The following is a 16,436-nucleotide window of genomic DNA, read 5'->3' on the forward strand; positions in this document are numbered from 1 at the left end:
AACTACAAAGCCTTTGCACGACATATATGAACTTCATTAGCAATACATGTATATAGGCAGATGTTAATAAACCAAGCACCATCTCAATGCACTGTATGTACGTAAGTATATACCTTAACTATAAATACATAGCATAAAGCTAAATTGTTAAAAGCTGTAGTAGCCCTGCAATTAGCAAACAAACAACCAGTTAAAGTATGTTAGGGTAAGTGACCAAATACAGAATTCTTTAACTGTACAAGTAGGCTTAACACTGCTATAACTTACCAATCATTCTATAATGATGAAAACACTGCTATTCCAGCTTCTGATTTACATTATTTAGAAGTTTTTCAATGAAAAAAATACATTATCTTACTACAGCATGCAAAACCCTTCATGGAACTGTTAGAGAGAACTTGATCCAGCTGTAAACTACTAACTACTTATCAAGCAATAACCAGAACAAAAGAATTACTCATTACTACTGCTAACTGAATAAACCTTATAGCATATGAAAATCTAAGCACTGATTCCCACATCCAATTTTTTAAAATTACTGCTACACAAAAACTTTCAGACCTGTGACTTCTAGCAAAATATGAATACAGTATTACAGCTTCTCAAGTGTGTTCAGCTGGTAAACTGACATTTAAAACTATTTAGTTTAATTATCTTATCCTCTACACCCTATGGCTCCTGAAACAATTTTCTTGTAACTCTAACCTGAAACATTACCTTCTTACTATGACAAATGTTAATGAGTATAGGATTACTCTGCAAATAAAGCATATATTTCCTGGTTACTAATGAAAACCATACTCTTTGGAAGCTTGAATTTCAAGTTAATGGCTTGTTCCTTATGAATAGGGTTCATGTTCTGAATAATAATAATAATAATAATAATAATAATAATAATAATAATAATAATAATAATATTATAATATTTTGTAGAAGACTTTTCTAATAATAATAATAATAATAAAGTAAAAATAATATATGAAGGTTCTATAGACCCTCTTTTAAACAGGTCTTATTAAAAGATTGCATAGGATTCTGAATTTATACACGGGCTTCAGCGCATGGATGGCGATTATTGCAAATTTATCTTATATAGTGGGAATCATTTCTATTTTCCTTGATGATTTGCTTTTGGGCTCATGAATGATGTTAGTCAGCAACTGGGCGCCTCGCTCATCATTCATGTTGGAAAATTATTCTTCTTAAATTAGATAGTGCCTGTGGAAGGGGCGCCTCTGGGAAGTCTTTTATACTGAAATATCCAATCAGAAATCTGAATCCAGGGCGTGGCATGAAGGATTTCATTCTGACTGGATATTTCATTAAAAGACCACGTTCTTCTGCTTGAGGGGTTCTCTTGCTGGCGGAAGGGTTATTCTTCATCACCAGATCACATAATAAATCCTTCATTTTCTTACTGTCTTGAACATGAATTTTCTTCATTGGCCAGTTGATCTTTATGTCATCTTGGGGGCAGGTTGTGTGTTGTTACTAATGAAAAATGGTACAGAACCAAGCTAATCACAAGGAAAATAGAAAAGACACTAATGAAAAATGGTATAAAGATAAATTCATCATAGCCAAACTACCGCATGATGTCAGCAGCCATCCTTTTAAATAATAATAATAATACTTTTGGTCTGTCATAGGCCCTTTGGCTTTTCAAACATGTTTTGTTGAATATGATGGCAGCCTTGGTTGCATTAATCTTTAGACTATTTGTTCAACTTTTCTAATTATCCTTTTTCTTCTTCAGTAACAGAAAAATAAATGCAGTAAAATGCCAAAAAAGAGGTCATTGCAGGGTTTTTATTTATAAAAAATATCAAGTCCTCTTTAAACAGGTAATGGAAAAATTCCCTTATGTAGTGTCTTCTGGGATTGCTTTTAGGGTATCAGCAACTGACATGTTGGAAAAGGATAGTGAAGAAATATCCAATCAGAAATCTGAATCCTTCTTCCTTCTTCAGGTAGGAGCTGAATGAATTGGCGGCTGTGGTCTCACTTTTTATGTCAGCGGTCGGCAAACATGTTTTGTTGAATATGATGGCGCTGGTTACATTAATCTTTAGACTTTTGTGTTGGTCGAGAGACCGTTGATTTTTAAAAATTGGCCAAATGAAAGCGCTGGGATCGTCACTGGGCATGGTTCTCCCATTGAATGTTGGCGGTTTGTCAGCGGTCGGCCTTAATCTCAGAGCGTTGAGTTGATTGGTTGCTCGTCACGATGCCCTATGGTTCGGTTTCTCGGCCTTAATCTCAGACGTGCCCTGTGGAGGAGTGCATTTATAGCTTCATTAAGGTCACGTCCTCCATCAGGGGGTTCGTCAGGAGGGTCTTGTTCGTTGCTGCTGTTCTCAATGTCTTGCTGGGATGTTCTGATAGTTATGTTGTCTGGAGGCACTGTGATAGGGCGTCATGTCGCTGTCGGAAGCAGATATGTTTCTTGTGTAGTGTTGATGGTAGGTTTTTCTGCTCCTATATGCAGTGCCTCTAGTATCCGTAGTCTTCGGTGGTCAGGGGCTTGATCTATCATTTCGAAGCAATTGATAATATCACTACGCCGGACATGAAGGTTGTGAGCGTCTCTGGCATGGTTGAAAATGGCCCCCTCTTGGGCATGACAGGAAATCTGTTTCGAAAGACGCATGGTGGTCATTCCGATGTAGGTCGCAGGACATCCTCGCGAAGGGCATTTGCACCGGTATACCATGTTGGTCTTCTTCAGCGGTTCCTGTCAAGGGGCGGGGTTATTCTTCATAATAAGATTGCTTGTCTTCTTGCTGGCACAGTAAATAATCAATTGTACATTTTTCGTTGGGTCGGTGGGGGCGACGTGCTCCTTTTTCAGGGCTTTTTCATCGTCTTTATACCGTTTGTGGAACCTCCCTCTGTAGAATAATTTAATATCTTCAGGGGGGGCCGAGCAAGAACCCCTTGTACGTATACACTAAAAATAACAGTGGACCAAGACCACTGCCTGTGGAACTCCAGACACAATAGGTCTTGGTTCACTAAAGATCCCAAAACATATCCACCAACTCCAAGATTCTGAAGTTTATAAATAAGTGCCTTGTGATTTACTAAATCGAAAGCAACACTAAAATCTATTTGAATTACTCTGCAATCAAAACTCTTATCAAGGTTCCCTTGCAAATGGCATGTTAAGTCCAGAAGGGCACCTTCTTCTTCTTCATTTAACGTGCTTTTTCCCATTTTAAGTCCAGAAGGGCATCATAGGTACCTAACTGCTTCCTGTATACATAATGACTATCAACGAACAATCCTTTAGATTCCACATTACTTATACAATGGCTTAAAAATAAGTTTTTCAGCAACTTTGGAGAGCACAAGGAGAATAGAGATTGGCCTGTAGTTACTGCAGTATGCAGATATGCCACCCTTCGGAACAGGCACTGTATTACTAAGCTTGTGCACATCCACAAAGATACTACGTTGACATAAAAATCTATAGAATCTAGTATTCTTGAGAGATAACACATCGGAAACTTTTTTAAAAAACAAAGGGAAGAAACCATCAGGATTTTCTGCTCAGCTATCAAAAGTATCCAGAATTTTCTTAACATTCCTGGAGCGAAATGCAAATTTTGTATCAAGGAGAGGGACATCCTCAGCTGATTGCTTAGTTTCAAAAGCTCGATGAAGCAGCTCAGCCTTTTCACTAGGGCCAGTAACCAATCTACCATCACCTATTAGTAGTGGTGGGATGGAAGATGAGCCTGATCCAAAGATAGATAATGCCAATTTGGTCCACCACAGATGGGACTGAGTAATTCCTTCAAATCACTCTTCACGGAATTATTGTAATTTCTCTCTGATGTATGGTAAGTTCTATTTGGAGCATGGCGAGACTCAACAAAAATGGTGAACTGATTTTCATTTGAACGATTTTGTTTACATGCGTTGAATTTGGTCTGTCATGGTAGCCTTGTCTACAAGTATCATTAAACCAAGGCTGGCCATTTGTCCTAAGCTTGATGACCTTTCTAGGAACATACTTGATTAAAATAGCCGTCAGCATTTCATTTAACTTCTTCTTGGGATCAGGATCTAATATAGCAACTGAAATGTTAAGTGCCTGACAAGCTTCAATAATGCGATCCCAATTGGCTCTGCATTCCAGCCAGACCATTTTTCCAATGGTAAAATCAGGAATATATACTGATTGACAGATATGTCCAACTCAATGGCGCAATGACCAAAAGTGCCTATATATATATATTCAGAGACCTTGGACTTGACAATATCTGGAACATCTGTGAATATGAGGTCTAATCTATTACCAGAAATGTGTGTGGGTTCCTCAATTAGGTGGACAAACTTGGAGGATACACAGAACTCAAGAGCAGACCAGCCATGTTGATCTGTGGAATTTGAATTTTTCCCCTTGCTGTGCTTTGCATTACAGTCTCCACTAATAACAAACGAAGTTATTGAATCCTGTGACTGAGCCATATTAATCCCTTCCAAAGGAGTCACATATAGAATAATCGCTATTTGGACTGCGGTAAACAGCAAATACATAAACGTTGTAGAATTTACTGAAAATTTTAAAATAAAGAACTTCATGGCAACTATACTCCAAAATTTTTCTGATGATAAATAGGTTGTCCAGACTTAGCGTATACAGCCATACCTTGCACATGTGGGATGTTATGATGATAAATAAAATCAGGGCAATCAAACCCCAGGATTAAAAACTCAACCTCTGACTTGTTACTACTTACAAGAGTCTCAAATAAGAACATCAAATTGTAGTTATAGGCACAACTTTGGAGATCTAGAAAATTTCACCTTAAGCCCAAATATTTGAGTAAAGTACTTTGCAATTTTTCCTACTATAATGAGTAACAGGCCCACGGTTCAGCTAAATGTCTCCCGAAATAATTAAAATTAAAAGGAATATTAATGGACTCAAAAAATTTGTGGAAATATCACTCTCTAAGAGAACTGAAATATGCCCGTGTTTAAGCAAAATACAAACTGTGAACTTGCCAAGCAAAGTTCCTTGACAGATTTCAACTGGATAATTGAAGAACAATACTTGTGTTTAAAACTGAAACTGCAGTGTTTCAACTTTTATGTCTTTCAGCATTATTAAACCTACTAAAATAAGACTCATTGCAACTACATATACAAAACAACAAACCTTTGTTTATTATCATTCTACAAAGCCTCATTACCAACTACATCTACAAAACAACAAACCTTTGTGTTTATTATTCTACAAACAATACAAAGCAACCACACAGCAATTCAGCAAGCCAAAGGCTCATGCAAAAATTTAACTAACAAATGTAAATACACACACTGTGTTGTAAATGCTGCATCAAAGCTCTGCCTCACTTCTAAGTTTATGATGAACTTTGATAACTGAAAGAAAACTTTACTACATCCTAATGAACTACAAAACAAAGATGAAACTTTTACAATGTGAAATACAAAACAATTTGCTATGGCTAAAATCAACTGCAACTGTAATAACTACTGTGGTACTTTGTATGTGCAGTATACGTTAGCAATTAACGTTTTTCAGGTACAGTACTCGTATGTATCTAGTGACTCGGCAAAAGCATATCACACCAAAAACAGTCATGATGAATTTGAAGTCTAGTTCTCTTACCCTAGTTATAAATGACAAAATGAATAACCAAAATGTTCATCCTATTGTAACTATTACCATCTCCCAGAAAAATGTAAATAACTAGATCAATAAAAAACCACTCAAGGCATTACCTTCAAGTGTGACAACTTTCCCTGCACGCTTCAGAGCTCTCACTGCCTCATCATGAGTGGCCTCCTTGAGATCTTCCCCATTCACCGAAAGAATTGCATCACCTACATACAAATCCTCGGTCAAATCAGCTGCCATTCCCTGCAAAACACGACATTAATGGAGTTGAAAACACCTTTACTTACAGTACTAAACTACAGTACTTTTATTATAAAAATATTTTTCCAAAGTACGACATACACCACTTCAATACTCTTCTCTGATTGGTAACTGACTAAAATGAAAATTAAAAAAATTATACATAAAGTGCAGAGATATAAAATAAAAGAAAAAGTTGCATAAGATTTTGAAGATGTCAAGGTAAGTTTAGTCACATCTTCAGTGACAGGAGTTTAAATAAAACATTTTTGTTTTAACACAAGCAAATATTTATGGATATAAGCAAACTAAGTCTCATACAGCAAATTTAAGTGTTCAGTTGACTAAGGATTATAGTCAAGCAAGGTGACGACCAGTCAACAGTAAACAACGAGTGCACACAGACAGTACAAAATTTACAGTACAGTAACATGAAAACTCATGTTTTTATTGTTGTTTATGTGACTTACTAATGTCTTAATAATACAGTATTTCTTTACAGGTTATAGTAATGTAATACGTCTTTTAAAAGATAGTACCATACCCTTCAATTCAGACAACTCTCAGGAGACCAGGAACATAACTCTCCTTACTAATATTGTTTCTTATTGGAAAATCATATTTAAATAACATGATTTTAAATAACATGACCTCTCCAGGAACATAAATTGCGCAGGTATGACAGAATTTACCCATTACAATTCAATCTACAAAGCCACAAAGATTTTACCCTGATTTTACAAACATTATCACTGTTGAAATAATACCACAAACCTGAATTTATATCCCAATGCAATACTCCCTCAAAAAAAAGGAAAAAAGACTGCATAACATACATAATGTTTTACACACTAATAATTCTCTGAAAATTTGTGGTAGAGTTCCAATATTTTGGTGTAGGTAACTCACCCCGTCCACTTTTGGGGAAGGATAGGTACAACACTACTAACAAGCCCAATTTGTTTATGCCCTATGCCCATGAGAGGGGAGGGAGGGCTTTGGTCATGTAGTTACTTGATAAGTATATATAAAGCTTTATTTTATCATAAAAATGTCATTTTTATATAAGTAACTTACCGAGTAACTACATAGCTGAATCCTCCATTGACAGGAGGTGGGAAGCATGGGCATGTACTACTTAAAAGACACTCATGAATGGAGTTGAATTTGGAAATAGCTAGTTAACATTGACAAAATGTTTGTTGTAACCTACCTGGTGAGAGAGCTACAGCAGGAAAATACTGCCTCTGACACAGCTCATCTTGACCGTAGTGGCATGACAGTGAAGCCAGAGGCACCTCTACATCAGCGGGGCTTTGCAGCTGAGAAGTACTCCGATGGCTGCCAAAGCATACAATAAAACACAAAAGCCCTTGCCCTGGGTGCAGTACCAAAACCCAGACCATAAAATCAAGTTACACATACACCATATAAAACCAGTTACCATAACCCATTTATAACAAGACACAACGAACGGTGGGTGCTCCAGGTACTCAGTAGCCCCCAACTTCCCAAAACTCGACAACCTAAATTCAAGGTGAGTGGATACAGTAATGTGAGAATACCCCCTATCCTCCCTCCCCCAACACCATGCCCGCCACGGATAATGGGCGAAGGGTACTGCAGTTCTCATAAACAGTTTCAACATCACGTAGATAAAACTTCGCAAACACTGACTTACCCTCCAGAAGGTGGACTGCAAAATTGCAGAGAGGGATAAATTCCGCTTGAAGGAAAGCAAAGTCACTACTGCCCTAATTTCACGGGCTTTAACCTTGCAAATTGGCAAGTCTTCCTCTTGAATCTTAATATGCAACTCGGAAATCACATCTCTCAAGAACACCAATGCGTTCCTGGATAAAAGACGGGTCGGATCCTTAACTGATCACCAGAGGTTAGGAGATGCGCCTCTGATTCTCTTAGTCCTCTCCAGACAATACTTTAATGCTCTTACTGGACAAAGAGCCCTCTCTTGGTCTGTAGGACCTAATGTCCGTTAAACCTTTGATTGTGAATGAACGGGGCCAGGGAAAAGACGGCGTTTCATTCTTCACTAAGAACCCCATAGTAGAGCAACAGACCGCGCCTACAAGTGTAGAGCAACTAAAAATAGTGTCTTCCTTGTAAGATCCCTAAGGGATGTGGAGTGAAGAGGTTCAAAGGGAGGACCTAAGAGCCATTTTAAAACAACATCAAAATTCCAGGATATGGAACTTGACCTCTCCTGTTTCGAAGTATCTAGTGATATGATGAGGTTACTGATGTCTTTATCAGTCAACAGATCCAGACCTCTATGTCTGAATACTGACTTGAGCATCGCTTTGTAGGCCTTGATCGTGGTTGTAGCTAATCCTTGGGAGACCTTAAAAATAGTAAAAAATCTGTTATTTGCACTACAGAGGTAGAAGTAGATGATACACTGTGTCTTCTGCACCAGCTGCAGAATATTGCCCACTTATTCTGGTAGACGTTGGAGGAAGACTGACATCTACATCTTGCAACTGCTTCTGCAGCTGATCTTGAAAAGCTTTTCACTCTGACAAGCTTCCTGACAGTCTGAAGCCTGTCAGAGCGAGAGTGGATAATCCTTGATGGAAGCGGTGAAAATGCGGTTGCTTGAGTAGATTTCATCGCTGTGGAAGTAGTTTTGGGAAATCTACCAGGAGATTGAGGAGATCTGGTAACGATTCCTGTGGCCTGTCGTGTAGGAGAAATTTGTTGATTACATCTCTCACCATGCTGAATGGTGGGAAGGCATAGATATCCAGGTTCGACCAGTCCTGGAGCATCACATCCTTTGTCCAAGCGAGAGGGTCTGGGGCTGGAAAACAATACAAAGGAAGTCGGTGATTCCTCGACGTTCTCCTTGACTTTGCAAATAGATCTACTGACAGCTTTCCTCACCGTTTCCACAGGTCGGTGCATACCTGTGGATTCAGTGTCCATTCCGTGGGTAGGACCTGTTTGCAATGACTTAATTCATCGACTATGACATTTAGTTTGCCCTGAATAAAGTGGGTGACAATCTCGGTTTGGTTTTCTTGTGCCCATATAAAAAGATCTCTGGTCGCTTGATACAGTGAAAAGGAGTGGGTCCCTTCCTGATTCTTTATGTAGGCCAGAGTTGCCGTATTGTTCGAGTGGACTATGACTGTGGAGTTGAAAGTCGCTGTTGCAAAGTGCTGAAGGGTTAAGTATACTGCCTTCAGCTCCTTCACACTGAAATGAAGTTCTCTTTCAGATTGTGACCATGTCCCTGAGACTTCCTTGTTTTCTAGCAGAGCCCCCAACCCAGATCTGATGCGTCTGAATATAATGTGAGGTTGGGGCTCAGAGGGAGTAGAGATTTCCCTTCTGCAAATCTTCCTGCTACGAGCCACCACCGAAGGCCCTCCTTGATCTTGGGAGTGATCGGGAAACCAACAAGTCCGGAAGAATCTTCCTCTGCCAACTGGCCTTTTGAAAAAACTGTAACACCCTCGTGTGAAGTCTCCCTAACGGAACAAACATTTCTATGGATGAGTATTCCCAGTAAACTAGTCCAATTGTTGGCCAAGCATGACTGAAGAGAGAGGAAGTTCTGAACTGTCCGAATGCAGGATTGGATTCTCTTGTCGGACAGCAAAGCTCAAAAAGTCCGAGAGTTGATCTTCATTCCCAAATATAGAATCAACTGACTCTGGACTAACTGGGATTTATCTAGGTTTACCAACAGGCCCAACTCTTGGGTTAACAGAAGAGTCTTTGAGGTCCTCCATGCAACTTCCTGGCTTCTGGTTGGACTGGAACATGGAAATATGTGTCCTGCATGTCTAAAATTGCCATCTCGTCTCCTTGACAGATGGAAGACACAACTAAATGGGTGGTTTCCATTTTGAATTTTGTAGTTTGAACATAGAAATTCAGGGTGCTGACATCCAGGACAGGTCTCCAATCTCCCGATGACTTTGGGACAACGAACAGGCGGTTGTAAAACCCCAGCGTGCTGACATCTGACTATTTCTATGGCCCTCTTGGTGAGCAGAGACGAGATTTCTTGTGACAGGGCCAAATACCTCTCTGAGCGTAAAGAGAAGGCCACCAAGTTGATAGGAGAGGACACTAAGGGAGGGTTCTCCCTGAACGGGATGGAATATCCTTCTCTGATCACCTTTACAACCCAAGGTTCTACATTTCTGTCCTCCAACTTGCTGCAAAAATGTAGAAGCCTAGCCTCCACTGGTACACAGAGGATAGTATCCACACTTGTGAGAGGAAGGTTTGACTGCTCACTTCTTGACTGGTTGCACGGATCTAGAATACGCTCGGGAATGGGGCTGGAATCTGTTTCTCTACCGCCTCGAAATGCCTGCTGTAGAGGTGAAACCGTTCTGGGCTCAAAAGATGAGGAAGATGAATAACGTCCAGACTCCTTCATACGTTTGGTGGTCTGAGCCAATAAGTCTTGAGTAGATTTCTTTTGCAACTCCAGTGCGATATGCTCTACTGTGACACGGGGAAAGAGACTATGCTGATCTAAAGGAGCAAAAAAAAGTGGGGATCTCTGGGAATTAGTGACCCCCTTTGAAGCGAATGAACACCACTGTTCTCGCTTGTTAAGCACTCCCACCGTGAAGGCTGCCTGCTCCTGGGATCCATCCCTCATCTCCTTATCCGTGCATGAGAGCACTCCCAGCCAGTCTGGAGCAAAATCTTGGAGAGTGGCACAGTCTTTTATTTTCTTTGCTAAGGCGCTGACAGTCCAATCTAGAAAACTTAAGATCTTGGAGACCTTGAAGATATCCTTAGTCAAATGGTCAAGTTCTGAAGTCATGAATAAGATCTTGGCTGAGGAGAGAGCAGATCTCCGTGACAAATAAATTAAACTGGAGAAGTCTCCTTGGAAGGAGGCAGAAACTCCCAACGACGGGGCTTCTCCCAGTAACATACGAAAAGTACCTCCTCTTAAATAAACGAGAAGGAGGAGCGCAAAATACTGCTTTCCCTAGATCCCTCTTTTCTGTCAGCCAGCTCTCAATGCCTGCCAGAGATATCTTTGAAGACGACGATAGAACCGTCTTAGGCAGCCTAGAAGCTTCTATGGGCTGTCTCATCATAAAAGCCAAACTCGGCGAAGATGAAGTTGCTGGTGAAAAGAAGTCCAGAAAACATAACAAGAAGTACTTCAAAAGAGAAGCGTAGGCTGAAGAAGGCTGATCCTGTTCTATGTCTTCTTCTTCAAACGAAAAGTGAAAGAGCCAAATCCTTGGGCTCATGAGTCACTGTCAGTTTGCGTAACAGATCTAGAATGCTGTCTAAGCGTCGCTGAATCGGTTCCAGAGAAGGATTCTGAGCCGAATGGGAAGTGAAGTGTGGCGCCTGATGCCTGGATGAGGTTGGCACCAGCTCGGAAGGAGAGTGAGTGCACCCTGACGACCACACATGAACTACATGTTGATATGGTCCCACAGGCACATCGGATCCTCTAAATCCCACTGTGTGCTTGGATCCCTTGGATCCCACTAAACACTTGGATCCCGCAGATCCCACGTTATGAATGGATCCTTTGGATCCCGCAAGACAAAGATCCCTCAGATCCCAATGGATGTTTGGGTCCCTCAGATCCCACTAAATACCTGGATCCCTCAGATCCCACTACATGCCTGGATCCCTCAGATCCCACTACATACTTGGATCCTCCAGATCCCACTAAACTGGATCCCTTGGATCCCACTGGATGCCTGAATCCCTTGGATCCTGAAGCACGGTCTACATATTTCTTGGGGACCTACTTGGGCGACAAAAACTGACGCTCTGACATAGACACTGCAGCTGACACATTAGATGGATCATCGCAAAAACTACATGATGGTTTGGGACTCTGATCCAAATCTCTGGTCCGCTTGCACGGGATTGGAAAATTACACTCAGCCACGGATATCAGCCTTTTCAGTGGCATGGATGCACTTTTAAAGCCAACTGCGCTTCTGACTCACTTTGCACTTGGATTCATCGGATCCCGGATCTGAATCACTCGATGAAAGGCATGAACTCCGATATCAACACCTTTCCAGCGGCTGTCTGTCAAGTCCTGGTTATCTCAAACAACAGGCTCGGTTAAGGGGGCAACTACCTGTGGGCAAACCCCACCGACCTCTCTTGGACTTACAGTTTGTCTCCTCCCAAGTTTAGGGAAGTTTGACAGGGACCTTTGTCTAGGAGCGTCAGTGGGATGAGTAGTCACCTCCTCCACTGACACAACACTTGCACCGCAATCACTGGCACTAAACTTATCCATACGGCCCTATATGAGCTACAGTGTTAACTAAGAGACCAAATTTCTGGTCCATTCTGGCTTCCAGACTGGCGATGGCATTGGGTTCGGAAAGTTGCAAGCTGGATAATGGAGTCACAGGTGAAGTTGGGGGACAGGTGATAGGGGAAAATGCAGTTACAGAAGTCGGAAGGGCTGCAAAACATGAGAACTCTGACAAACTGAACTCTTAGTTTTGGCTTTAGCAGCCGCTCTCCTTTGTCTGTCCTTCTCAAGCTTATCTAAATAACTAGTCAAGGTTTTCCATTTCCACCGGTCCCACTCTTTGCATATGCCACAAGCCAAGACTGAAGAGCAATTTTGTCCTCTACATTGAAAACAAATGATATGAGAGTCATATTTAATTAAAATAAGTCTGGTGTTGCAGCCTTTGCTGCAAAACCTACTGCTGCTAGCAGAACCAGAGTCAGACATCTTAATAAAAGGCAAAAGTACATGCTAAATAAGCTAATACAATTAGCGCAATCGCTACCAAGACAAGGAATACTTCACCAAAAACGATGACAACTGTTCGGTGAATTATATTAAATCAAATGAATGCTGACGTCAACAACCATGTTAAGCTGTCATATGGCAAAAACAAATTGGGCTTGTTAGTAGTGTTGTACCTATCCTTCCCCAAAAGTGGGCGGGGCAAGTTACCTACACCAAAATATTGGAACGCTACCGTGAATTTTCAAATTTAAACTGACGACAAATGAAACATAATAGCTAAGTAGTTACTTGGTAAGTTGCTTATATAAAAATTTTCTTTAATGGCCTTGCATTATGAGAAAAAAAGAGATTGGTCTTAGGATTAAGTACCTGTCCAGGTTATAGGTACAAACTAGAAATGGTGATGAAGCCACACACAGTACTGTATCAGTCACTACCTGGAATTGGGCAATTATGAATTACCTACAGAAATGACAAACAAAGGGACAAACTTCTCTCTCATTCCCTAATGAAACTGTTCTGGAGAATAGTTTAGGGACAACATAAGACTGCTTGGTTATTGGTAAAGCTGCAAAGACCATTGAAAGCTTAATGGAAGGAGCAAGGTACTGATTCAAATATGGCAAATATGTACCAATTCTTGTTTCTTTTTCCTCCTGTCTATTAGTTAATAGTTCATGAAGTACAAATGCTTTTTCATACGAACCTCCAAATTCTAGCTACTCAGCACATTTCCATCCCTTGTATGGAATGGAATATGAAATTTAGGCTTGAAGCCAAGTACTGGAATCTGAGGGATTTTTCAGCACTATATGAATTTGGTTTGAGATGAATAGTCATGGAAATAAATTTATGAATTAAATAAAAAAAATTGATTTTATCTTATTCTTAGGGAAACAAAGCATTCTATGATGCCTGAGCATATGTGTGTGGAACAAGAACACAGTATAACACGGTGAGGAAAACACCTGTCATTCACACAAAAACAATTGCCTTAAGGCCAAAAGTACTAAAGAAAAATCATGAAAAATTAATCAAACTTGATAACACAGCTCCGAGTGTTGCAGGCTTTTGCCATTCTGGCATTCTAAAATGGACCTTGTGAAATACAGGCTTTCAAGAACATCTTTCTCATTTTACATCATAACCTTTCAGACCAAATATGACAAATTTTAAATTATTTGTATTTTTCATAACTAACAAACCTTCGGTCTTAACATAATGATAAATTCTCTGGCGGTAGCTGAAGTCTGGTTAAAAATGACACAAGGAATCGGTGGCAACTGGCATCAGCCAATAGGGGAGAAGGAGGAAGCTGCGCAACCTGCCTTACCACAGCTGTGCATCATCAATTCAGTTTCCTTCTAGCCCAGGAAAAAATGAGGGGTGGCTTGAGGTGGGCCATATATGTTAAGACCAAAGGTTTGTTAGTTATGAAAAATACAAATTGATTTAAAATTTGTCATTTGTTCACATACAGAACAAACTTTGGTCTTACATAAGGATGACTTACTCTTGGAGGGAGGATAAGAAAGTCTTAGAACTGACTGGAGGCTCGGACCACCTGGCCTCACTTCCTGACCATAGGTAGGAGCTAAAAGCCTCTAATCTGTTGAGCATAAGTTACTCAACAGCCAGACATCTAGACTAATAGAATAAGAAGTACATATCTCTATTGTGTCTTGATGATAGTAAAGAACTGTTAGAGGCAGCAAAACTTACGTTAGCCATTTGTTTGTTGCCATTTCCCCTCTCCCCTTGTGAGAAAGAGGAATGGGACTTGCTTCTATAAAGAATTTGGATTATGTAGGAACAAACATATAAAACTTTATAGAAGGAAGCTTGCTCACCTGCATCTAACCAGTTCCAGCACTTGATGGAATTATTTTACTCAGAATCACAACACACAAAAACTTGACTGGAAAACTGTGAGAACAATACTATACTGCCAAATATTTTCTTTGGTCAAACTCCCTTGTTATGTGGTTTTGAAAATTTCCCTGAAGGGGCATATAAGTCGCATTATTTTGTGATGTAAAGTTTATTGTTCTGGTGTTAAATTATCATACTTGAGAATATTAATTACAAACATATAAAAGGCATAATAAAGGAAAACAAGAAAAGCAAAATATACATACCTTAAATATCTTGGAGATAAGAATTGGCATTTTGTTTTCCCGACCTCCTTTAATTGAAATACCCAAGCCATTGTTGTCAGACTTGCATATCTGGACAACTCTCTTCTGGCTTGCAATTGGCTCAGGGACATCACTAGGTCCAGCCTCACCATCAGATCCCTGTGCATTGACATCATCTAGGTCAGTAAGGGTGACAAAAAGCAGGTCGCCCTCGAGGGTTAGGCGAGCCGCATGCCAGTTGCCCCCCACGAGGACCTCCAAGTTACCCACCTTCTCCCCCATTCTCTTGTGGTCACATCACCTGTGAAAGATAATAATAAAGCAAATTATTTCCTTGCTGCTTCCTTTCTAAGAACCTTGAATATCATGTAAAGGTTACTGTAGACGAAAGTTGCAAAATAAATGCATTTATTTCTATAACTAATTTTATTGCAAGGAACAGGTCATACACAAGCTGAACTGTACTTTAAACCTAAAGGTGACATCAACAGTACACTATAGGATGAGTTTAACACTAATGAGGCATATAATAAAATTTACCTGTAATATGTGCAGAACCATTATACAGTTCTATCAAAGGTAAGAAAAACAAAATCATGCTTTCACAAAAGCATATCGCATTAGATAAAACTGTTCAAAAAGATTCATAAATAGGGAAACTTTGTAGAACATATTTATACTAACCAAGTTTCACAAAGTTTCCCATGAATCTTTCAACATCTTTACTAGATGACAATACTTTTATAGTATGACAATGGCCCACACTATCTTGCCTATATTTGTCCAAATAAATGCTTGGGAGCTGCATTAAAAGAGCAAATACTGATAACTGCAGTGCTTTATCCTCATAGAATGTGGAGGGCAAGTTGCTGATTAGTCAGATTCCAAGTGGCTGATGTGGGAAGGCTTTGTAAATTTACTAGGCCCCATTTAATCTTTTCAACATTCTTATAGTAACTTTCCAACCTCCTCAGCAACTGCATACAAACATATAACATGCACAGTCTATTCTCCCTATGCCATTTCCACCCACTTAATGATCTCATGTCTTTAATAATTGCTTTAGCACTTTTTACCATATTAAACTGAGCCTAGTGATTCCAATTTGTTAACATTTTTAGATTTCTCTCACTTTTCACTTGCAAAGTTTCAACAAGAGAATGGCTGTTTTTCATGAGCACAAGACAGACTATACATAAATACTGAAGCCTTTTCACCTTTATACTTGCTAATATTTTTATTGAAATATCTTTTACATTCTATATAACCTTCACTGAAGACAAAAATCCTCGGTCTTCTTGTTCTGTAATGCCTAAAGGAACTAAAATTAAGTTATCATCCTGGTCAGGAGGGATGAAGTCACCTAGGCTAGGTTAGGTTATGTAAAGATGTAGCCTGGAATTGGCACTGTAATACTTTTTGGGCAGCCTAAGATTTATTTTCTGAAATAGATATAGTATTTACAATTTCCTATTGCTCCTTGTTCCTGGAACATACTTCATTATCACTCCTGTGAAAGCAACATCTTTTTCTTAATTACCAGACAGTATGCTTCTCATCTGGTTCCACTCCACCAAAGCTGCTCTGTGGCACTAGCATTTTTATTTTTCACTTATCATATACACATATAAGCATGGACAATAACAAAATTATAAGG

The 16,436-nt window shown here is 39.7% G+C and overlaps 1 protein-coding gene across 8 annotated transcripts in view; it reads right to left on the minus strand.

Annotated features, from left to right (window-relative positions):
- The window catches only part of Syn1 (Syntrophin-like 1), an 88,345-nt gene that overhangs the window by 32,812 nt on the left and 39,097 nt on the right, over positions 1 to 16,436 (minus strand). For all 8 annotated transcript variants that reach the window (XM_067128402.1, XM_067128397.1, XM_067128403.1 and 5 more), the window contains 2 exons: positions 14,780 to 15,080; positions 5,758 to 5,896 (listed from right to left, as the gene is read on the minus strand). In XM_067128402.1, coding sequence (XP_066984503.1) covers positions 5,758 to 5,896; positions 14,780 to 15,061 — 421 coding nt within the window. In that variant the 5' untranslated portion in view covers positions 15,062 to 15,080. The remainder of the gene's footprint in view (positions 1 to 5,757; positions 5,897 to 14,779; positions 15,081 to 16,436) is intronic.

This window comes from Macrobrachium rosenbergii, chromosome 26, assembly GCF_040412425.1.
Source record: "Macrobrachium rosenbergii isolate ZJJX-2024 chromosome 26, ASM4041242v1, whole genome shotgun sequence".
In the NCBI taxonomy this organism is placed as follows: Eukaryota; Metazoa; Arthropoda; class Malacostraca; order Decapoda; family Palaemonidae; genus Macrobrachium; species Macrobrachium rosenbergii.